General features: G+C 48.4%; 1 protein-coding gene across 1 annotated transcript in view; it reads right to left on the reverse strand.

Annotated features, from left to right (window-relative positions):
• SYNE2 (spectrin repeat containing nuclear envelope protein 2) overlaps positions 1-23758 on the reverse strand; it is a 1750628-nt gene that overhangs the window by 1023764 nt on the left and 703106 nt on the right. The window contains exons 70-71 of the mRNA XM_086937933.1: positions 22283-22558; positions 12584-12862 (exon numbers count right to left, since the gene is read on the reverse strand). Coding sequence (XP_086794059.1) covers positions 12584-12862; positions 22283-22558 — 555 coding nt within the window. The remainder of the gene's footprint in view (positions 1-12583; positions 12863-22282; positions 22559-23758) is intronic.

Raw genomic sequence — 23758 nt, forward strand, 5'->3', positions numbered from 1 at the left:
TGATGGCAACCAGGAAAGCCGTCTTTAAAGTCAGGAGACGGAGAGGGCAAGAATGAAGGGGCTCAAAGGGAGCACACATCAGGAAAGTTAGAACCAGGTTCAAATCCCACTGAGGCATCACAAACGGAACAGGTGGAAACATGTGAGTGATGCCTTTCAAGAATCGAGTTACAATCGGGGATTTGAACAAAGAAGGCTGATCAGGAAGCCTCAAAAAGGCTGAAAGGGCAGAAAGGTAGCCCTTGATAGTGCCCAGAGCAGAGCCCTGCTGGGCAAGAGAAAGAAGAAACAGAAGAACCTCCGAAAGAGGGGCAGAAAGAGGATCCACAGCCTTTGCTGTGCACCATGCCACAAATCTGTTCCACCGACAGGCGTATACCGACTTAGTGGAGGGACGCCTGGCTGCCAGAATAACATCACAGACTTCAGGAGGCAAGTCAAATGGCCTCAACTGCCGCCGCTCAATCTCCAAGCATGGAGGTGGAGACTGGACAGGTTCGGGTGGAGGACCGTCCCCTGCTGCTGCGACAGAAGGTCCTCCTGAAGGGGCAGGCGGATCGGGGGACCGACTGACATGCTGAGTAGCTCGGGATACCAGTACCTTCGAGCCCAGTCCGGAGCCACAAGGATAACTTGGGCCCGGTCGCGCCTGATCTTCTTCAGCACTCTGGGCAGAAGTGGTATAGGCGGAAAGGCGTATAACAGACCGCAACTCCACTCGCGCCGAAAGGCGTCGCCGTGCGAGTGCCGTCTTGGAAACTCCAACGCGCAGAACTGATGACATTGCGCGTTCTCTTCTGTGGCGAATAGATCTAACCAAGGCTCTCCCCATTGCAGAAAGATGCCTTGCGCCACGTCCGAGTTCAGACGCCATTCGTGATCCATCGAGCACCGACGGCTGAGTTCGTCCGCCCTGGCGTTCAGAGAACCTGCCAGGTGTTGAACCGTCAGAGTCACGCCCTGACGTTCCAGCCATTGCCAGAGGCGCAGAGCCTCCTGGCAAAGGGTCCACGACCCCACTCCGCCCTGTTTGTTGCAGTACCACATGGCGGTGGTGTTGTCGGTGAACACCTGCACCACACTCCCGTTGACAAAGGGGAGGAATGCCTTCAGTGCCAGACGAATCGCCCGCAGCTCCAACAGATTGATATGGAGCCGGGACTCCGCCGGAGACCAGATGCCTCTGATCTCTGCCTCTCCCAAGTGGCCACCCCAGCCCTGGAGGGACGCGTCCGTCACGACAACGTGCTCCGGTTGGGGAAGGGAGAGGGACTTGCCCCTGACCCAATCGCGGTCCGTAAGCCACCACTGCAGTTGTCTCGCAGTGCCCTCCGAGATCAAGACGTGGTCGGACAAGTTGCCCTGATGCTGGGCCCACTGAAACTTCAGGTCCCACTGCAGAGCCCGCATCCGCCACCTGGCGTGATGCACCAGAAGGATGCAGGAAGCCATCAGTCCCAGCAGCCGCAGCGTCAACCTGACCGAGACTCGGGATAGCGGCTGAAAGATGGGAATCAAAGCCTGAATATCCCGAACCCGCCGTTCCGGAGGATAAACCCGAAACTGCGCCGAGTCCAGAACCGCTCCGATGAAAAGGAGCTTTTGAGAGGGACACAGGTGTGATTTCGGCACGTTGATGGAGAACCCCAGGTCGTGCAAGAGGTCTGCCGTCATCTGAAGGTGGTGGACGACTGTCTGGGGCGAGCCCGCCTTCAACAACCAGTCGTCTAGGTAGGGGAAGACTGAAACCCCTAACCTGCGCAGATGGGCCTCGACCACCGCCATCACCTTTGTGAACACCCGTGGGGCGCTGGTAAGGCCGAAGGGGAGCACGATAAACTGAAAGTGCTCCTGGCCTACCGTGAACCGCAGGTAACGCCGGTGGGCCGGCAGGACGGGGATGTGAAAATAGGCGTCCTGCAAGTCCAACGCTACCATCCAGTCTTGCGGGTCTAGAGCAGCCAAGACCTGAGCTAACGTCAACATCTTGAACTTCTCCTTCCGGAGGAAGCCGTTGACGTTCCTTAGATCCAAGATAGGACGTAGGCCCCCCTTGTCCTTCTTGGGCACCAGAAAGTAGTGGGAATAACAACCACGCCCTACTTCTGGCCCAGGAACGCGCTCGATGGCCCCCTTGGCCAAGAGGGCCGTAACTTCCTCCTGCAGAAGTGACAAGTGGTCCCCCAACACACGGTGGTTCTGCGGTGGCATGGCTGGAGGAGAGGTCTCGAAGGGGAGGGAGTAGCCCCTTCGGACAATTTGCAGCACCCACCTGTCCGAAGTGATCGTGCGCCAGTGAGCGTGGTGATGGCGAACCCTGCCACCCACTGGCGTCACATGGGGCCGAAAGCACGGACTAGGAGGATTTTGGGGTAGATGCTGCGGGGGAAGGTGTGGTCTGACCCCGCCGTTGTCCCCGACCGCCACCACGGCGGTTTCCACGGCCGCCACCGCGTTGGAAGGATTGTTGCGGCGCGTGGCTGGCAGCACGTGTGGGGGCGCCCCTTCCTTGGCCACGAAAGGGACGAAACGAACCCGGTTGCTGACGCTGGGTCGAGAGACCCAAGGACTTGGCCGTGACCCTGGAGTCCTTGAAGCGTTCCAGCGCGTGGTCCGCTTTGTCACCGAACAGGTGACAGCCATCAAACGGCATGTCCATCAGGGTATTTTGGACATCAGCCGAAAAATTGGCGGATCTCAGCCAGGCGTGACGACGAATCGCCACCGTCGTAGACATAGCCCTGCCCAGCGAGTCGGTCGTATCAAGACCACACCGAATTGAATATTTCGCTGCATCTCGGCCCTCAGCTACAGCTTGACCGAGCTTTGCCCGCACCTCCATGGGGCATTCTGGCAGCAGCTCCGCGACCGTATCCCACACAGAGTGGGTGTAGCGGCCCAAGAGGCAGGCGGTGTTGCAAGACCGCAGGCCCAAACTAATGGACGAGAAGACCTTTTTGCCAAACTGGTCATACCTCTTGGATTCCCGGTCGGGCGGGGCCGACGGGAATGCGGACTGGGAGGTCGAGGCCTGGATCACCAGACTCTCAGGAGTGGGGTGGGTAGACAGGTACTTGGGGTCGTCCGGACAAGGACGGTGGCGCCTGGCCACGTTCCGATCAACAGGCGCACCTGAAGCGGGCCTGGACCACGTGCCCAACAGAACGTCAGACAAGGCTTCATGAAACGGCAGCAGAGGCTCCAATGGGCATGACTGCGGTTTGAAGACCTCGGTGAGGATGTTAGGCCTCACGGCCGCGACGGGGAGCTCAAGGTTTAAGGCCTTGGCAGCCCTCATCAGCACCACAGAATAGGCAGCTCCCTCCACCGATGCCACGGTTGGAGGAGAGATCAAACCAGGGTTAGGGGAGTCGTCCAAACCACTGGCATCCCCCAAGTCACCTGTCCAGTCCGGGTCATACTGGCACTCGCGAGCCAGAGGGTCCTCGGACCCCTCCCAACCTTCACCGTACTCCTCATCCTCTCCGTATTCGGAGTCAATGATGAAGACCGGCTCCTCGGGGTTCATGGGCCCCATCGGCGCCGGGACCGGCGTCGATCGACGCCCGTCCGGCGCCGCGTCCGGCGTCGGAGAAGGTAAGGGGACGGCGCCGCCCGGAGCCGGCGTCGGAACCCCACCGCCGGCCGGAACCGGCAGCGGAGAACCGGCGCCGCGCGGGGGCGGCGTCGGGGGTAACCCCGATGGCAACGGCGCCGGGGAGGCCGGAAGACCAGCCGGCGCCGATCCCGAAGGCCCCTGCGGCGCCGGGGTCGGAGCCGTCGGCGGCGCCGGGGCCGGAGCACCCGACGGCGCCGAGGCAGGGACACCCGAACCGCCAGGGCCCCCAGACGGTAGCACTGGGCCCGAAGGCGCCGTAGGCCCCGTCGGAGAAGCGAGCGCCCTCATGGCCATGAGGAACGCTTCGATCTCCTCAGGCGTCGCACCATGCCCAGGGACCGGAGGGTATGAGTCAGGCCGCGCCGGCGACTCTCGCGGAGCCGCGGGGTTGGGGTCACCCGAGCCCCCGGCCGCATCGCGCGAGCGTCGGGGGGAGTCGGGGGTACGATGACGACGCCCCGACTTCTTGTGCTTCTTACCTGACGAGGATGACGAGTGGCGTCGACTTCCGGAGCGCCCGGCGCGGCTCCGCGACCGCTCCCTCGAACGCTCTCTCGACCTCCGGCCGGACCGGGACCGCTCCCGGTCCCGACGTGGGGCCGACACCCGGAGCTCCAGTAGCTTGCGGGACCGCTCCCGTCTAGCCTTGTTGGTAAGGGCCCGGCAGTCGACGCAGGAGTCCACGTCGTGGTCGGGGCCCAGACACCGGAGGCAGAGGCGGTGATGGTCAGTGACCAACATCGTGCGCTCACAGCCATCGCAATTCTTAAATCCTGGCATCCTATCAGGCACAATAGAGAAAAAAGACAATCGAAAAACTTGGTCAAAGACCGGAGTACTGCTCTTCAGATCTGCGTCCACTGGCGCGGAAAAAAGAAGAACTGACGTCAGCGCGCGGAGGCGGCGTCTATGTACTCCAGCGACGTCATCACGGCGCACGACGCCGACGACGGACGCGGAGCCGCAGGGGACGCCTGCAGACGACGCCTACCGACGCGCAGGGGTACTGCTACGCAAAAGTTTCCGGATCCAGACTGACGCCTGGGGATATTCTAAGGTAAGGAATCTAACACTAACGTGTTTCTTTCAGATAGCGCTGCCTCAGCTCCTTTTCACGAGTGGCACCTTGGGTTACTTGCCTTCCCTGATCTTCACAGATACTTCATACCACTCACTGTGTTGCTTCAGTTTAATTTCAAACACGGAAATCAAGGTTCACCACCGACTTTGTTCCTCATATATCTCCTCACGCAGCTGCTGCACGCTGTTTCAGAGCGCTGCCTAAGTTCCTTATCGCACAGGGATTGACTGCCTTCCCTGATCTTCACAGTTACTTCACACAGCTCACAGTGCTGCCTCCGTTTAATTTCAAACGCGGAAACAAAGGTTCGCCACACTCTTTGTTCCTCACTTATCTCCTCACACACCTGCTGCACGCTGTCTCCAAGCGCTGCCTCAGTTCCTTTTCGCGCGTTGCCACAGGGATCGACTGCCTTCCCTGATCTTCACAGTTACTTCACACAGCTCACAGTGCTGCCTCAGTTTAATTTCAAACGTGGAAACAAAGGTTCGCCACACTCTTTGTTCCTCACTTATCTCCTCATACACCTGCTGCACGCTGTCTCCAAGCGCTGCCTCAGTTCCTTTTCGCGCGTTGCCACAGGGATCGACTGCCTTCCCTGATCTTCACAGATACTTCACACAGCGCACAGTGCTGCCTCAGTTTAATTTCAAACGCGGAAACAAAGGTTCGCCACACTCTTTGTTCCTCACTTATCTCCTCATACACCTGCTGCACGCTGTTTCAAAGCGCTGCCTCAGTTCCTTTTCGCGCGTTGCCACAGGGATCGACTGCCTTCCCTGATCTTCACAGACACTTCACACAGCTCACAGTGCTGCCTCAGTTTAATTTCAAACGCGGAAACAAAGGTTCGCCACACTCTTTGTTCCTCCCAAATGTTACATGAGAACTCCCCAATGCTCAGAGGTTATAATTCACTCTCCTGGGATAATACTGAGAGTAGGAGCTCTCCGTTTCCCCGTGCTGTCATTCACTCCAGTAATGAACACCAAGCGCTCTGCCTCAGATCAGTATCTATTAGGCTCCTTTATTTACACAAAGATTCTTAAGCTCACCTCATGTACTTGCATGAATCCCTCTGTTACTTTTCTGAGTCTTGCTTCCCCACTCCGTGACCGTTTCCCGGAGGCACCAGAGGGGAGAAGCGTTAACTTTCCTCTTTTCTTCCTTTTCTCCCTCAGGCCACTAGAAAGGGAAGTAGGCTGCGAAGTCCTCTTTCGTTTTCCTGGATCAAGTAAAAGGAACTTCCTGTCGTCGACTCAGCAGTTCCTCTGAGCAAGATCTGCAACGTCTTCTCCCTGAAAAATGTTCCCTGCTTCTCACGACCTGCACACAAATCCCTTTGAAACACGGAAGGGATACAGCGCTGTTCGGGAATTCACCTCTTCGATGCCAGGAACGGAACAGTGCCTCCTTTAGTCGTGCGTCTATTACTTTCAACAGCTTCACTCTCAGCCTCACGTTCCTTAACGGCGACGCATCGGGTTGTAGACTGCGTGAATTCCAGATTGCAGTGTCCAGATTTCTTTTCTTAAACCCACACAGACACCGGCTCAGCTCCGATTCCTGTCCATAGACCTTTGATCTTCTTTTATCATCTGGGCGAGCCTCCTTTTTTACTTCAGTTCTCCGCACAAGCATCAGATTCCTCCAGGGGGAATGCACCTTACTGACCCTGGCTCAGCTCCACGTCCTCGTCGCCAAGAATGTAGTAAAGAGTCACCACTCCAAGTAGGTTCTGTGAATATTTTTATTAGTTATAAGGGAACAGGTGCTTCCAGCTTGGCGGTTAATCTTTCAACACGAACGTTCTATCTCGCACTCTAAGGAGCAGTGCGGACCATACCAAGGAGGGGGAGGGAGAGGGGAGGGTGCGGGAGGGTCCAGCAGGTGAAGTTACAACACACTGCTACCTCTAAAGGAATACTGAATGTCTGAAAATTCCTGTATCCTTCTCTCCGTCCTTCTTTGAGTGTTTTTTCCTTCCTTCCTTCTCTCCATCTTTCTTCCTTCATTCTCTCCATATTTCTTTCCTTTCTGCCTTCTTTGCAACCTTTCTGTACTTTTTTCCATCATTACTTCATTCTGTCTTTTTACATCCACCCATCCTTCCCTCCATGCATATTTTTTTTTATCCATCTATCCTCCCTTCAATCCATCCTTGCATTTTCTTCTTTTCTTTAGCTACCCGACCTTCCTTCTTACACTGCATTCATACATCCTTCCTTCTACTCCCCAACAACTGGTCTTATGGTCTCCATCATTTCCCTTTCTTCTTTTCATTCATTGCTCGATTCATCCTTAGTTCCATGCATCTACTTGTGTATGCATGCATTTCTCAATCCATCCTTTTCCCAGTACATCTTCTTCCTAATCATCCATCCTCTCTCCGTCCTTCTTTACACTACACCATCTCCTTCTCCACATCCTTTTCTCAGTTCCTCACTCTCATCACCCCTCCATTCTGTCCACAGCAAGAACTCGTGTTTATGAGTTTCTGTACAGATTCATAGGAACCATTAATATCAATGTAAACTTTTCATCTTACACGGGACTTTCCTTTTACATAGATTTCCCACTCAAGCTGCCAAAGTGGGGGGATCGTGACGCCCTTTTTTGTATGTCAACTATTATGGTTATCGTGCTGTAGTTGGCTGGGAAGAGGGAGAAGCGGTATATCTAGGAAGACAGAAAGAACCTTCCTGGTAGGTGAGTGGTAGAGCATTGACCTGAGAGGAGTCCTGCCAGTGTAGCCGGAGATTTCAGTGAAAGTTTTAAATTGAATGAATATTGGTGCTTAACAATGTATATTGTAGACCCTTCAGCATGATCTACATAGTATGCAACCATAAATTGATTAATTACTGAGTCACAGTAGATTATATGTTGTCATAGAGAGGTCAATAAGCTGGAATCACCCCCTTCACTATATTTTTGATTCCTAAGCACCAGCAATCTCCCAAAGACACCTAATGGATTATTACTGGACAGAGTAAAGGGCAATTTGAAGAAATATCTTTTGTCTCAATAAGCACATGTAATATGAAGCTTGGGACAGGGTGGGAGAGGAAAAGGCTTATATTAGGATAGTTTTTAGCCATTTAATTTGTCATGTTTAACAGTATTCAATGCAAATTCCCTGTCGAGATACACCAGATCCTAGTAGCAAGGAAGCAACATTGTTATTGTGTTAACCCATTTTCAATTGGCTTCACCATTTGTTGAATTACATATTGTGGCAAACAAGCCATACGATAACTATTCGTTCAGCAGAGCCTGCCATGTGACAGATACAGATCTCAACATGCACATATTGCAGCAGGCCACAGGAGCTTAAGACAGAAAGCCTCGGTCCTTCAGTGGGCTCCCATTCAGTATAAAACCAATAAATATCATTCTGCTGGGTGAGGGCATCATTTTGTTTTTTTTGGATACATCTTTTGATTGGTATTTGTAAGCTCAAAAACATCATAGGCACAACTTTACATTCAAAGTGTTTCTTCCAATTTGCATAGGTGATAATACATCCACTTTGTGGGTCATCGAGGGCACTCTATCGAGACATGCTGATAGGTCATGGACAGGATACAAGCGCCCAGGCATGCCTGCCAGCTGATAAACAGGAGGTAACACATTCCACCCCCCTACAAGGGAATGGAGAAGCATTGTGTATTCAACCTAACCCTGAATGATAACCATGTGCTATGAAACAAGAACCAGAACCGTTAACTACGACATTGTCACCAGAGTCCATTATCATTTGCTCCAGTTCCCGACCCCTCCAGCCCGAAGTCCCCCCCCCATTCCCACTCGTATGACTCGCACAGCTCCTCATCATGCATGTCCCGCCACTGCGCCGCTGGGTGCACCTAGACATGCCTCTGGCATGGTGGTCGATGCGCCCCCGCCCCGCTCATCTGCAGCGTCAGCCTGGTGTCCCGCCGCCCCTTCTACTGCAGCGTCCCCTACCGCCTGCAGAGTGTCTAGCATGTGTTTCCACCTCTCTGCCATAGGCTCCTTGCGGAGCCCCATAGTTTCGTCCCTCCGGATAGCAGTCCACTCTGCACGTGCCCTGGACGTGAACGAGAGGGCCCATGCCCTTGTGCTGGGTGAGTCCCTCGATTTCCATCTCCTAGTGAGAAGTTGTGTTGCCGTGAGGGCATCATTTTGTGTTGTAACAATTGCAGGCCACCTTAACATTCAGGATATATAGTATCTCTCTCCATGCCCATAGTAATTCTGTACCCCTTCTTGGCAGAATGAACTTACATATCTCACCCCCACAGATTTTAAGGAAATGAACCCCACTAAACATCTTGCAACTGAGCAGACCTGTGGAGCAATGGATGGGCAATCCAAGAACAATTAACAAATGTCACCCCCAAGACTGAAATATCAAATGCTTTACACAAGTTGGAGAAAGGAAGACCCTTTGCAGATACCTCCATAGTTCTTTCCCTAAGGTTTGTAGGGCCCCTTTTGTTTCCTCTCTGCCACAGTTTTCATGGAGGAGGGGCCGCCATGAAATCGGTCGTAATATGTTTGCCAGGACAGGAGGTCCCGCCAACCATATTGTGGCCTCCTGAGTATTGGAATACCACCAGCTGTAGTGGGGCAATGGCGGTCCAACCGCCCTAATTGTAATAGGGCAGTCAGAATACCACCACTGTCAGGCCCCCAGACTCATAATAGATCCTAAAGTGTTTGAAAGCTCACAAGATTATAATCTTGCGGCCAACAATCATATATACTGATACACACATGAAGGTAAAAATATCAAAAGCAACTAACAAGGGGTAGTAAACGTCACAAATGTATGATACTGTAAATCAGATAAATAATCCAACCCAGAGGCTAGAACACTGAACCCCCAAGTGAGGGTCCAATAGTGCACAAGATTAGAGTCCTAACTCAGTACATACATATTTAGAAATCCTCTCATTGCATACAAAAAATTACTCCACCTACAGTATGGAACGTACTATAAAGGTATCAACTCTTCTTGAGCGTGAGCCCTTCTGCAGAGTAAAGCAGACTGCAAGCAGTGGCGTAACTAGGCTGGCGAATTAATCCTGCATTTGCCGGCCAGCACGCCTGTAGATAAGACTAGCCCCGCTACGCCACTGACTACAATACCTGTATATCAGGTACAAATCAAACACCAGACACAAATAAACAGCTGAAAAACTGTCTAAGGCAGAGCTGAAGGAGAAAGGCATAACCTGTGCGCCAAGCAGTAATAGCAATCCAGAAAGCCATTTATTGTGGAATTTAGTGTAAAGAACACAACTGTACTCTACTCCTATAATCACAACTGACCAGAGTAAGGGTCAGGCAAAAACGTGGAAAGAATCACAAGGTTAGTTAAAGAACCATAAACTCCTGCAGCAAGCAGAAACATCCCACTGGTTGCAAGTAGAAGAATACATACTGCAACGCAGTGATGAATGCACACTTCCGTCTACACAGTAAGAAAGAAAGCAGAGCCTTCACAGACATGTCTAGGTGTCTTTATCACATCGTGCAGCTCCAAATCGTAACAAACTGAATCAACATGTACACCAAATAAAAAAAAGATATGCCATCTTAAATTTATTAAAATGGCATATCTTAATAAATAAGATATGCCATCAAATTACATATCTTTGAGGCTATTCTGTATGTGCTCTGAAAACCCAGATCGATGCAGCCAAGCTTGTCTGGGCAGTGCAAATGACTGAGACACAGCTCTACCCAGGGAATCAGTGGTGGCTATACCACGCTTTCTGGTGAATTTGTCTGCCTCTTGGCCATTGCACACCATCTGTAACAGTTAACTTCTGGCTTCCTCTGGGAGAGAGTGAAGCGTACTCTCCACTAAGTCACATAACACCTGGGAAAACCTTCAGAGAATACATGTAGTATTCAAAGATCGTAATGTTGCACTAACCAAAGAGGTCAGATTCCTCCAACAACTTTACAGCCAGCTGGACTCTGTGCTTGATGGAACCAGAGGGAGGGCATTCGGGTCTGCAGAGGCTGTTGCTACTTGCACAACCAGACCTTTTGTGGAGGGATGTTTTAAGAGCCAAGCAAAGTCCCCAGGGTTGGGCCTATGCCTATGGTATATAGCCCTTTCTACAGGCATTCCTGTTTTCAGCCTTACCCAAGCCCCTAACAATATGTTGTGGAGACTCATTATTAGGATTAGGGTCTCCACTCCTGTCTTACCCTGGTGGAAACATCCACCAAAGTGTCTGTAGACAATTCCACTGAAGGGAGCTGGCAATCTAAGACAACATCTGCCCTCCCTAATACCACAACATAAGAGGAACTCACCTCTGTTGCCATACCATGCGGAGAAAGCAAATCTGAAGCTGGGGAGGATGTGAGGGCCACTAGCCTCACCCAGGTCTACCAGCCAATTTTCCTTCATTGCAGGCTGGACAGTATTGTCAATTGGGTATTGACACATTTATTCTCTCCTTTACCTGTCAAATTGCATTCCCATAGGAAGAGCAGAGACGGGCTGTATAGTGGCAGATGGAAAGTTGCTTTAAGAGGTCGGCTCCATCGGTGTCAGTGAGGTGTTATGTTGACGTGAAGTTGAGTTCTTGGTGAGCAATCAATCTGCACAGCTTACCTCATGGGCTGACCTGACTCCCATGCTGAAGGTAAAGACCTTGAAGGGCTGTGCACCACACCGCCTTGAATCTGATAACAGATTCAGAAGGCCCAACTGGCACCAGGGGCAGACCCCCCAGCGAGGATCCATTAGGGGCACCTCCACCTCGGGGCTAGAAAGCATGGCAGAGAGGTATTGAGGCCCAAAGTCCTTAAGCAGGGAAATATAATATTCCTATATTCGGGTTACAGCCACCCCAGTCCCAGCATATTTAGGGAGGTGCAAGGTAGATTCTAAAGAATGCTCTACAACCGAAAGTTGGAAGACAGTGTCAGAAACAAACTTAAGTTTTGACTCTTGGTGCTTCAGTTCCTCCCTTGACGTCGACCGAGATGGCCCCTCACCTGAACGGCTACTGGACCGGTCACTGCACTTCTGCGAGGACTGACGACAATGCGTACCTCAGACAGTCGCGCCACCAGAGGTTTCATGCATTGCTTTCTTAACGCCTTCGCCCAAAGATGCTATCAGGAACCATACTCCTCCAAGTCATGGTTGTCTTCCAAGTCCCGTAAACAGGACCTGTGACCACATATGTCTGTCACAAGATCCACAGGATTTAAACCCTGAAGGCATTGCAAACAACACAGTGTTTTTCAAACAAAAAGTGGAAATGGGGCACAAAATGGGCCCCTGAGGTCTACAAATCCACTTTGCATGCACAGAAAAAAGGGAACCGATGGCAGCGCATTGGGGAGGTGGGTTATATGGATTCTGTCTGCATCACATCGCATGATGACATAGATACAGAGTAGAGCGGCACACTCTTCCGACACATGGACAGGCTGTGGAAAATGTTTCCAGAGCTTGTCTAGCGCCTGGGGGAATTCTAAAGTAAGTATCTGTGGCTAGATGACATATTTTCCTTTCCATATCAATGAGTCAGTTTCTGAGTCACTCTAACTTCCAAGGCATGTACTGTAGCTCAAACATTTTCAATTTTCTAACCAGAGTCTTGCTAATCCCCTCTCCACATATATAAAAAGAACCCAGACAAAAATATCACCTATATTAATGAGAAGTTTCATGTCAAGCCAATGTGAGACAAAATCAATTGATGGCATTAACCCAGAGTTCATTGACCGTTTAGAGCTACACAGCAATGTGGTCTTGGAATCCTGGATGAATCCCAATCATATATCATTGCAGATTCTTTATCCCAAGTACTAATGAATAACTCTGTTTGTAAATTGGGTTTTATATTAGTATTCAGGCTTACCTTGGATAGTTTGGCTGTTAAAATCTCCTGAGTGTCAGTTACGAGTTCAGTGACTACTGTTACCATCTTCCTCACCGAAACATCCTTTTCAGATTCTTCAAGAGTAATAACAGATGTTGTTTCTATGGCTTGCCCAGGTCTCTTGTCTGAATCTCCCTGTGTAATGGTTTCAATTTCAACCTTGAATGATTCACAAGCTGGTGCAGAAGTATCTCGTTTAACTGAATCCTGTGATGTTAATTTCATCTCAGAAGATTCTTCTTCCTTCCAGAGAGACACCTGTAGTTTTAGCAAATTGAAAAGGTGTTACTGAATTATACACTGCCTTTTTAGATTAGTATTCCATATCATACAATCTGTTAAAATAATGTGAAAGAACAACAACATGGCTGCATAGTTGCACAAACAACAGGTTACGTTTGTGCTAAGTGGAAGGATCTCACTGATCACCAATCATTCTTTCATTCGGCTATAGCATTTGGGAGATGAGGCACAGTAGAAGCTATGAAGGAGGGCACAATCTTAATAAAACCCAATGCTGACATTTGGGCACCATGCTTCACCTTTAGAACAAGGTTTCTTGATCAATAGCAATGCCTGGTGAGGACCTCTAATGTCACTAATATGGCAAGAAAATCGAAATGTTATTAGGCAGGAAATACTATATTATAGGGTACCAGGGGCCAGATGTAGGTCGTCAAATACCGGTCGGTAACGGCCGATTTCGGCACACAAGCCCAAATCAGGGGTGCACCAGGGTGTCAAAGTGACACCCTGTTCCCCTTGACAAATCGGTATTTTTACCGAATCGGTATTTACCGATTCGGTAATTGACATTGATTCCTATGGGCCTCAAGGCCCATAGGAATCAATGGCAATTACCGAATCGGTAAATACCGATTCGGTAAAAATACCGAATTTTTAGCTACATCTCATTTACTGAATCTAGAATACCGAATCGGTAAAATTCTGTATTTTAGAGTCGGTAAATGAGGATTACCTACATCGGGCCCTAGAAGTGTAAGAAATTGGTCTGATGGTTGACTGGGGTGTGAGAATGAATGAATGAGTTGAGTTTTATAGAGCGCACATAGCTGCCCTGAGGCGTCCAAGCGCTAAGAATACCAACTGAGGCTTAGGTAGCTTAAGGGAGGAATGTCTTACCCAACTACTAATTGATGAACAGAAGCGCTTTCAGCTGTTTGCGGAAAGAAATGAGGTCGGGGTTAGATCTTAGATGCTGGGGAAGGGCATTCCACAGCTTGGCCACATTATAGGAAAAGGAGCGGCCTCCCGATCTTGATTTCTTTATTTTCGGCACAATGGCCAGATTGGCAGAGGTTGAGCGCAGCTGTTTGGCAGGATGAAAAGGTGTGATAAGGGGAAGATTAATTGCTGGGCCTAAAGACCAGAAGGCCTGATGTGCAATACAAAGTGATTTGAAATGAACTCTTTCCCTAACGGGAAGCCAATGCAGTCTCCTTAGGCCGGACTTTACTGAAGATCTACGAGGGATTTGTAAGAGAGTCCGTGCGGCGCAATTCTGTATCAACTGCAGTTTGTGCAGAGTGCCTTATATTGCTGCCAGATATAAGGCATTCCCGAAATCCAACCGTGATTGGATCAGGCCCAAGACCACGGTCTTTCTTTCTTCGGAGGGGAGTAGAGGGAGGATCCTTCTGATGACTCTAAGGATGCCAAATCAGATGGCAGATAGTCTTATTGCCTGCTGGTCAAATGACAGGGACCTATCCAGCCAAACACCAAGGCTCTTGATGGTATCTATAGGGGCAGGTCCTAAGCTGGGTGGCCAGAGAGTATCGATAGAAGATGGTGCGAGACGACCTAGGAGCATAAGCTCAGTCTTGTCTCCGTTAAGTTCGAGACAAGACTTGGTCATCCAACTCTTGACCATCTCCAGGCAGCCAGCAAGATCCACACACGCTGAAGATCCCCCTTCCTGTGCCAGATAGACCCCTAGCTGAGTATCGTCCGCATAGGTAATCATCTTAATACCATACGGACGGTCGATCTCAGCCAGTGGCCTCATGTAGATGTTAAATAACGTCGGGCTCAACGATGATCCCTGCGGAACTCCACATCCCAGAGGCTTACTGGGAGAGGTGACATTGCCCTCGTATACCTGGAAAGATCTATCATTCAGGTAGGACCTGAGCCACTCCAGGGCCCTGTCAGATATTCCGGTGTCCAGGAGACGCTGCAAGAGGATATTGTGGTTAACGGTATCAAATGCAGCGCTCAGATCGAGGAGGATGACTGCCACCGATCCTCCCCGATCTAAGATCCTCCTGGACTCCTCTGTGACAGCCAGTAGTGCAGTCTCGGTCCCATGCTTGGGGCAAAAGCCTGTCTGGGAGGGATCGAGCAGCTGGTTTTGTTCGAAAAAGGTTGTTAATAGGCCGTTTATGTATTTCTCCAAGATTTTAGCTGCCCAAGGCAGCAAGGAGATCGGGCGGAAGTTGTTAAGATTCTTGGTGTCCAAGTTGGGTTTTTTACCAAGGGCCCTCACCATGGCCTGTTTCCAAGCCACTGGGACTTTGCTGGTGGAGATCGATGTGTTAAGTACTGCTAGCAGTGTAGGGAGGATGGTCTGTGTAGCAGAAACTAAAATGTGTGGAGGTGCTGGGTCCCTAGGGGAGCCTGATTTCACCTGATGCATGAGGGAGGTGAGAAGGTCCGCATCCATCTGGGGAAATTCTGCCAACACTGGAGGGCAGTTGGATGTGTTTCCTTGTGGGGGACATAAAGGTGTCTCCTTCAAACTAGTCTGCACCGAGGATGCAAAGGAAGAGTAGATGAGATTGATTTTCTGAAAGAAGAAATTGGCCAGATCTTCACAACGGAGCCGAGGATTTTCGTCAATAAGTGGAGGCGTTGGGAGATTGATAAGACTTTTTACAATTTTGTAAATCTCCTTGGAGCTGGAGCTGGCCTCTGCAATTTTGTGTGAGTAATATAAGGATTGCGCGCTCTTTATGTCTTTTTTATATGCTCTAATAGCCTTTCTATAGATAATTTTGTCTGCTCCAGCATATCCTAGTCGCCATTTGCGTTCTAATCTCTTACAGTGGCACTTTTTCTCCCGTAGTTCGTTCGAGTACCAGGGAGCTGAGATCCTAGATCTTTTTAAGACAGTTTTCTTCATAGGGAGCGTGGCATTTAGAGAGTTGTTTATCCATTCATTAAACATTTCATTGGCCTGTGATGGAGTCTGACCAATTGAGGGAATTGAGTTTTGTAACTCCTGAGTCCACTGGGCCAGCAGGATTTTAGACGAATTGCGTGTTTCTCGTGCTGTAGGTGTGAGGGGCGAAAACTTCTCAGTTTTCCATAGTAGCGGGATTAATGCATGGTCTGTCCAGGGGAGTGCTATAGAGGGGCATGCCTTCAAATTGGGACAGTTGCTAAACACCGGATCCAACAAATGACCTTTGGTGTGCGTGAGGGATAAAACCAGCTGGGACAGCTGTAAAGCAGAGAAATCTCCAATTAATTTATTGGCGATAGAGTCATTAGGTTTATCAAAATGAATATTGAGATCGCCCAATAACGTGAAGTTGGAGGGTGAAAAAGCCAGGTCAGCGACCAGCGGGGGCAGAGATTCGTGAAACTGTTTGGCTGGGCCCGGTGGGCGATATATAAGTGCTCCAGAAAAACTTGTGTAGGGAGAAAATTCCAGGGAGAAAGACAGGCTTTCGCAGTCCGGAAAGGGGTTAGGGGTGCAGCGACAGGTGAAACAGTCTCTGAAAATAATTGCTAAACCACCCCCTCTTTCATTCACGCGGTCCTGTCTCACAATCTGGAACCCTGCCCCAGGGTTTGAACCAACTCAGGGTCGGAATGCGGAGTTAGCCATGTCTCGGTGAGAAAAAGAACGTCAGGTTTTCTCTCATCGAGTAGCAATGATAATTCTGTACAGTGTCTTGGCAGTGACCTACAGTTTAAGAGGAACATTCTAAACAGTTGTTGATTGTGTGTGTGGGGCTTAGACATAAGATGTGTATTGCAGTCCCTGCAATGAGTAGGTAGGTCACGCGGAGGGTACTTATGAGTGCAGGACAGATTTACCTGTGAATTAATAGCTCGTAATTCTGTGGATGTGTATCTCCTGATATTTTTAGTTGGAGAGATAGGGGTTATGGCCCCTGGTCCCAGCCCGTCGCGGACGGGCGCAGACGGGCTTGCCTTAGGCGCGCCTTCGGCGCGCAAACGGCGCGCCCGCTGCGCTCGTCTGCTGCGCTTCCTGAAGTTACACATTTTTATATGTGCTGGGGGACGACCAGGGGGCGTGGCCTCAAAAGAGGCGTGGCCTGCGATCTCGCCAGTGATGGCGGCGTGGTGTTTGCCTCTGCCCAGGATCCGCTGCGCGCAAGCAAGGTGATGCAATGTAAAATTAACAGATAGCTTTTAAAAAATTGGTAGCAAGTATTACCCTACTCCCGGCTTCCGCCTCAGGAGGTATAATGATTAACGGCGCTCGCAATCAGCGACGTTAAATAAGGTGGGCGTGGCCTCAAATGGGGCGTGGCCAGCGATCTCGCCGGTGATGGCGGCGTGGTGTTTGCCTCTGCCCAGGATCCGCTGAGCGCAAGCAAGGTGATGCAATGTAAAATTAACAGATAGCTTTTAAAAAATTGGTAGCAAGTATTACCCTACTCCAGGCTTCCGCCTCAGGAGACCTGGTCAATCTTCAATATACTGCCTGTCATATGTTGTTTCGCCTTTACAGGCTGACAGACTGCGCCCTAGTAGCTATTTGCCATTCCTAATCAATCTTGTTCTCTGGTTTGAAATTCACTTTGGGCCCTACTCTCATTTCACTTTTCCTCTCCCCATTTACGTTCTTCTGACACCATTAAAAAGTGATTTGTGTAATCTCTGTCCCGATGATGACCTAACCTAATACAGAGTGAAACGCCGTCGGCACAATCCGGCAACCTCACAAGGCTCTGGCATTTAAGATGCTTCTGTAAAATTATTCTCTCCAGTAATCATGTGATGAACCATTTTACAATATATGACAATCTTATGTTAAAGATTCATTCTGAAGAGGTATAGCTAGGTGAGCGGTGCACAATTTCTCCAAAAAAGGGGGCCACCAGATTACATATTTGTAGTGTAGGTGCTGGGAAAGGAGGTTTGGTTGGGAAAAGGACCTCATTGTGAGGCAGGAGGTTATTAAGGTCTAAAATCTATCAACACATTCCAGTGAATTTATGGCCTAATTTATTAGTATTCAATTTACCAACCTCAGAAGGATGGAGGTCTGAGTCAGCCTTGCCTTCATTAAAACTCCTGATGTAAATATACCTAAATTACAGTGACAAGGATTTAATCTCTGAGCCAACCTTGCAATAAAAAAAAAGAATCCACCTATTAAGTTTTATCTACCTCAATTACACTGGTGAATCATATTGTAGCAAGGGGTAACAGTACTGAAGACTCCTGTATGTCATCTTTAACTTTAATCCAGTAAAAACTGTCCCTGTGTAGGCCCATCTGGGAAAAATATTAATTTTTATTTTTAAATCAGTCTGGGAGTAGACTAAGTAATATAACTCATGTTGCAGCTTTTGTCTTGGCATGTGTCTCTCCTCTTATGCCCTGTAACTGCCGTGTGAAAGCAAGCCCGGACCCAGAGGTTTCCACATGCTCACCTTAGTGACTTCGGTGGAAAATTAATAAAACAACTTATTTGCCCTTCTTTACTCCGTGTGCTCCCTGTTCCCACTTGAATCACCCAGCAGTTGACATAAGCATAGGTGCAACTTCCCATAATACAGATAAGCTGGTATGTCAGACCCTCTGGTGTAGTCATTCAATTCTGCGCCTTTTACCATATTATTCAGTTCAGTCCTTGCAGTAGAGAGATACACCACAGCAGGCGGTGCCAATCAGAAGAGAAGAGTGTGAGCAACATTCCCAGGGTTTGACATGGCAGTACTGTGCAACTGCCAATAGCAGCATGTATGATGCATAGGCAGACTGGGTACAAGGGACTAATGAGGTTGCATTCTATTTGAACTAAATACTCTTGGGGTCCTTGTGGAAAGGGTAAAAGTGGGATAACAGTGGGTATGCAGAGGATGTGCATGCAGGGTGCTAAGATACTTTGGAAAGAGGAATGTTTAGTCTAGTTCTGCTTGAGGTCCAAGGGGTCTCCTTATTACCTATTGGCGAAATATATTTATATATTTCATATTTCTCTATATCGCCCCAGAACAGTAAGTGTTGAAGTAGTTAAATGATGAGAACCACTGGGGATTAAATATTTATTCAAAATTTCTACCTTGAGTTTTAGGTCCAGGAGTCCAAACACATTTTAAAGTAATGGGCTAAAAATTAAAATATATAACAGAAAACAGTCATAATTCCCAGATGTGGGATTCAACTCAGCTGGGAAGCCATTACATCTACTAAAACAGGATCTGCTTTCCTATCATGTGCTCTACTTGAAGACAATTTGGGCCTGATTACGATGGTGGCGAAACTGCCACCGACAGCCTGTCGGTGGCGGTTTCACAACCATCGTAAGCAGGTTTTACCCCCGCCACATTACAAAGCTGGGTGTGCCTTTTGCGGTCAGTAAGACCGACCACCACGATTCCAATGGGCTCAAGGAGCCCTTCAGAACGTCAGAGGGGAATCATATCCCTACAACAGTGGCTGTGCTCACCACTGTAGGGATTATGATGGCCCTTTCCGCCTGCCTATTTCATGTCAGGTAACTCGCCATGAAAAGGCAGGCCAAAAGGGACTTTTGGGGGCCAGTAGCGGGCTCTCCTTCCCCCCTGTACCCCAGATATGGGCATTGCATGGTGCCTGTCACGCAATGCAGGGATATGTCGGGTGTCCCCTTTTTGGCTTGCGGCATGTGCTGTAGCTAGCAGCACATGCCACAAAACAAAATATAGGCATTGCAACTGCCGTGGTGGCAGTCGCATTGTAATGCCTACTGCGGAACCGCCGACAGCCTGTCGGGTGGTCTCGTTTCGGATACGGTGGCGGGCGGACATCAGTCCGCCTGCAATCATTATCAGCCCCTTTGTGCTGTAGATTGTGAACAACTCTGACTAAGACAACAACATTTGGGGCCACATGTATGAGCCTTTGTGTGTTTTCAAATCGGTTCATTTGGCTAATGAATAAAGGCATTTCCCTTTGTACAAAATGCAATTTTGTGATTGGGTAATAGGAAGGGGTGTTCTCTTCCTAATAGGGGCTCGGCTCACAGAGGCATATGTGGCCCATTCCCCTTTCTGAATGGTGGCGAAGACGTTTTTAAGAACGGGCACAGACCACTGCCTGCTGTTAAAAAATTGAAAGGAAAACTTTTCATTTTTTTCATTTAAACGCATCCCATTTTCCCTCATGGAAAATGGGCTGCATCTGAAACTAAACATTGCTTCATTTAAAAAGTAAACACAGCCATGATGGTTGGCTGTCCCCAGCAGGCCACCATCCCTATGTTATTGCCCATTCCCAATGGGTCACAAATTGTGACCTGCCTCATTAATATTGATGAGGTAGGTAATTTGCGACCCAATTGGGAATTGCTAATGTGTCTGAGACAAATTAGTACATTGCATTTTGTAACTCACAAATTGTGACTCACTAAAAGTCGCAATTTGCGAGTTGCAAAATGAAATGGTAGCACACGCGCCCCTTGCATCCCATACCTAAAATTGGCACTGTCACTCGAAACACTCTGAATATTGATCCTATTGTCCGATTTGTCATGAGATGCAGTAATTCTCACAGTTACTGCTGGTATTGTCCCATGAAGCGTAGTAGACTCTGTGACAGTCCTCAAGGGTGTTTCAGCCCCTGTTAACAAATTATTTTACTATCCTACTATGACATATCCATGTTGTGGTTAGAAATGCTAATACTGTCCCCTGAAGTGTAGGAGATATGCAGTAAAATGCTAGCACAACCCAATAAAACACATCAGAACTGACAGCAACTATTGGAACTGTTCCTTAAAGTATACCAGCAAATTTGTACAAATGTTGTGATACCCATGTGAAGTCTCTCAACTATGTCAAGAAATACTCGTTCTGCAAAAGCAAAGTAATCATAAGAATTGGAGGAACCTCTAATGCAAAAGATGGCATTATCTTTGCATTATGCCAGCTAAAAAAATCAATGCAATTAAGACTAGACATGGCTATATAAACCTTAATTGGTTTAACCCCTTCACTGTGGCGATAATATCACCGCGGTGCGGGGATGTATTTAGGGGGCATACCCCTTGCATGCTCAGGACAGCCCCCGGCCGTCGTACGTCACGCTGGGCATGTGCGCAGGACGGCCGGGGGGGTCGTCCGAACTCCGCCCACTAATTAATTCGCCAACGCAGGTGCGGAATTCACACGTAGCTGGGGAATCGGCAGCGTTCGGACGGCCCCTGACCGTCCTGAGCACCCGCCCAGCGTGACGTAGAACGGCCAGTGGCCGTTCTGAGCACGCAAGGAGTTAATAGTTGTGCCTAGAGATTTGCTCCTGTATTTTCTTTTTTGACACTCGTGTTATATATTTCTGGCTGTCACTGGATGTTTGAGGATGTATCTGTGATTTTGAAATAATCATTGTACATTTGTTGCTGTAAAATTTGAGGCTAAGACAGGGTATTTTGAGGCTGTGTCTGGGCAAATGCGGTACTGCCTGGTCCTCTGAATCTGTGATTGGTCTTTTATGGCTATATCATAGGATACAATGCCATAATCATGCTTCTGGCAACATTCTTGGGTATATCGACTATATCTGGGTGTGTGATGCCTGTACCCCTGACATTTCCTGGCTGCATCTCTGGCATATATTGATACCACTCTACATAATATATCAGTAGCAACTAAATTAAACTTCAGAATGCTTTATTAATATGCTTGTTGCTTTATGTATCTGGTAAATATTTTATTTGCGACATTTTAGCGATATCACAAATTGTGATGTGAGAGTCAGAGTTATTGTGTTATCATCGGATTCTTGAGTCATACACTGTTACTAGGCATCATGACGGAAAGATGCCTGCATTGTAGGCAGGATTATTTTTGTGCATAAAGGGGTACCTTACTGCACAAAAACTATCTCCAGAGGCCATTCCTCTTTGTGTGGTCACTGCAGCATGCAGACTCCAGAATATAGTCTTATGCCTTCCATGACCAACAACCCTCCTGACCTCCCAAATCCCCACCATCCCTCTTCTGCCACCTTCCGCCTGCTCAGAGCAGTCAGGAACATCAGCAGTTTTCTGCCTGGAATTGTGGAAAACTCCTTGTAAACTGAACTGGTATCGCTGGTCTGTCTGGTTAATCCTCATTCGAGGAAGAAATGTGATTATCAAAAAAATCACGTGTTTTTTTTAAAAGGAGGTGGGAGCATCAGATATAATTTATTTGAATTGAAGACAGATCGGCTGTGAATTAAGAAATGGCAAACACAAGGTGCATTTTTTAAGGTAGGGTGGAGGGAGAAAGGAGAGAAGGAAATGAGTACTGCTTTGTGTTGTCAGGGAGAGGACATCTTGTATAATAAATAATGAAACTAGTTCCTCTCAGAGCTCCATGGCCTTTCAAATGTACTCAGCAAAATGGCTGTGACACTCCTGGGTGACGTTCTATACCCAAATTATACACAGTTCATCTTCGCTTGATGAGCTGGAATTGCTTGACATACCTCTATTTGCTTGCTGAGCACAGCTTCAGGCATTTTTTCCGAAATTGCTGGCCCGACCGCATGTGTTGAAATGCCTAATTGTGTTTTTAGTTCTTCCTGAGAAAACTCATATTTAACTCCGAACATCTCTCCAGGTCTCTTGTCCAAGTCTCCCTGTTGTTTTGTTTCCATCTCAGTCTTAACCGCTTCGTCGACTACTGGCAAAGTATCTTGTTTAACTGAGTCATATAACGGTGTCTGCTTCTCTGTCATTTCTTCCTTACAGCTGGTGGACACCTAAAATGTTTACAAAGGTCAGTAAAAGGTTGCTGTAAAGTGTTAGTTTTCATCCTGTAGTTGGAGGCACATTTGTATAAATGAATCACAACATGGCAAATAAAGTTGATGACAATAACCACATATTTGGATCTGTTCAAGAGGTTCTCAGTGCTTGCTTCAGTGTGAATTGGCTTGAAAATATTGGCGTAATGAGCTTGGATGATGGACATGCTTGGTGGCAGACACTCACTTATTGGTAGGAGAAGGATGGCGCATTGACCTGTCACTTATTCCCACTCTCCCTTTCATGGTAGAAAACATGTGAGTTGACATGTTAGTCAATTAAAAACAAATAATGGGAGGATAATAAGGGCTTCTGCTATTAATTATCTACCATGCCACCAGAGATGATGAAAGTACACTAGCTCCCCCTGCACCATCTTCAAAACCCACTGCGTCAGCTACCAACAATCAGAACTGGCAGCCCTTGCCTAGCTAGCCGACAAGCTCAAAATTGGCAATGGCTTTTCACACACCTGCAGCTAGCACAATATCAGCATGGAGGTAAAGAAGTGTAATAAAAGACCTTCCCCATTACGGCACTGACAATCCTAAAGAACATCTCCATATCCATTAGGACCAGTCAATCCTGCTCTGGTTTAGGAGAGCGCTTATGACCAGCTCTTTGAAGAGCACCATATAACAGTGAAATAATGGTCCATCATCCGCTCTGGGGAACACAGTTTCCCCTGCAATTATATATTGACTGTAGCTTTACCTTTTACCATGTACAAATCTTTGCTTAGAAGCGTGCACAAGGACATGAATCATATTCTGAAAATAGGATATTTGAATGTGTGGGAGAGGCACAGGGACAACACAGGTTTTACATGGTCTATGAAGGTGGAACCATTAGGGGATAAGGGGTGGCATCTTGAAGTTGAAAATAGTTGGTCAGGACCATGTCTTGGAATGTGTGAGGAAGTGAAGCTTTGGTTATGTCAAGTCTGTTATGAACTGTTCGGGAATGACAGCAGGGCACCAAGTGAATTTCTTGAAGTAGATGAACATAAATGGTGGCAGCTCACAAGGAATGTTGTCAGGTGTAAGGATGTAGGAAGAAATGGCACATATACTTTGAATGTAAGGCCTACGAAAAGCAAAGGCACTAGGTACCCTTTAGACTACACTGAAAAATCAGAACATACTATGGATTAA

The sequence above is a fragment of the Lissotriton vulgaris genome, chromosome 9 (genome assembly GCF_964263255.1).
Source record: "Lissotriton vulgaris chromosome 9, aLisVul1.2, whole genome shotgun sequence".
Taxonomy (NCBI): Eukaryota; Metazoa; Chordata; class Amphibia; order Caudata; family Salamandridae; genus Lissotriton; species Lissotriton vulgaris.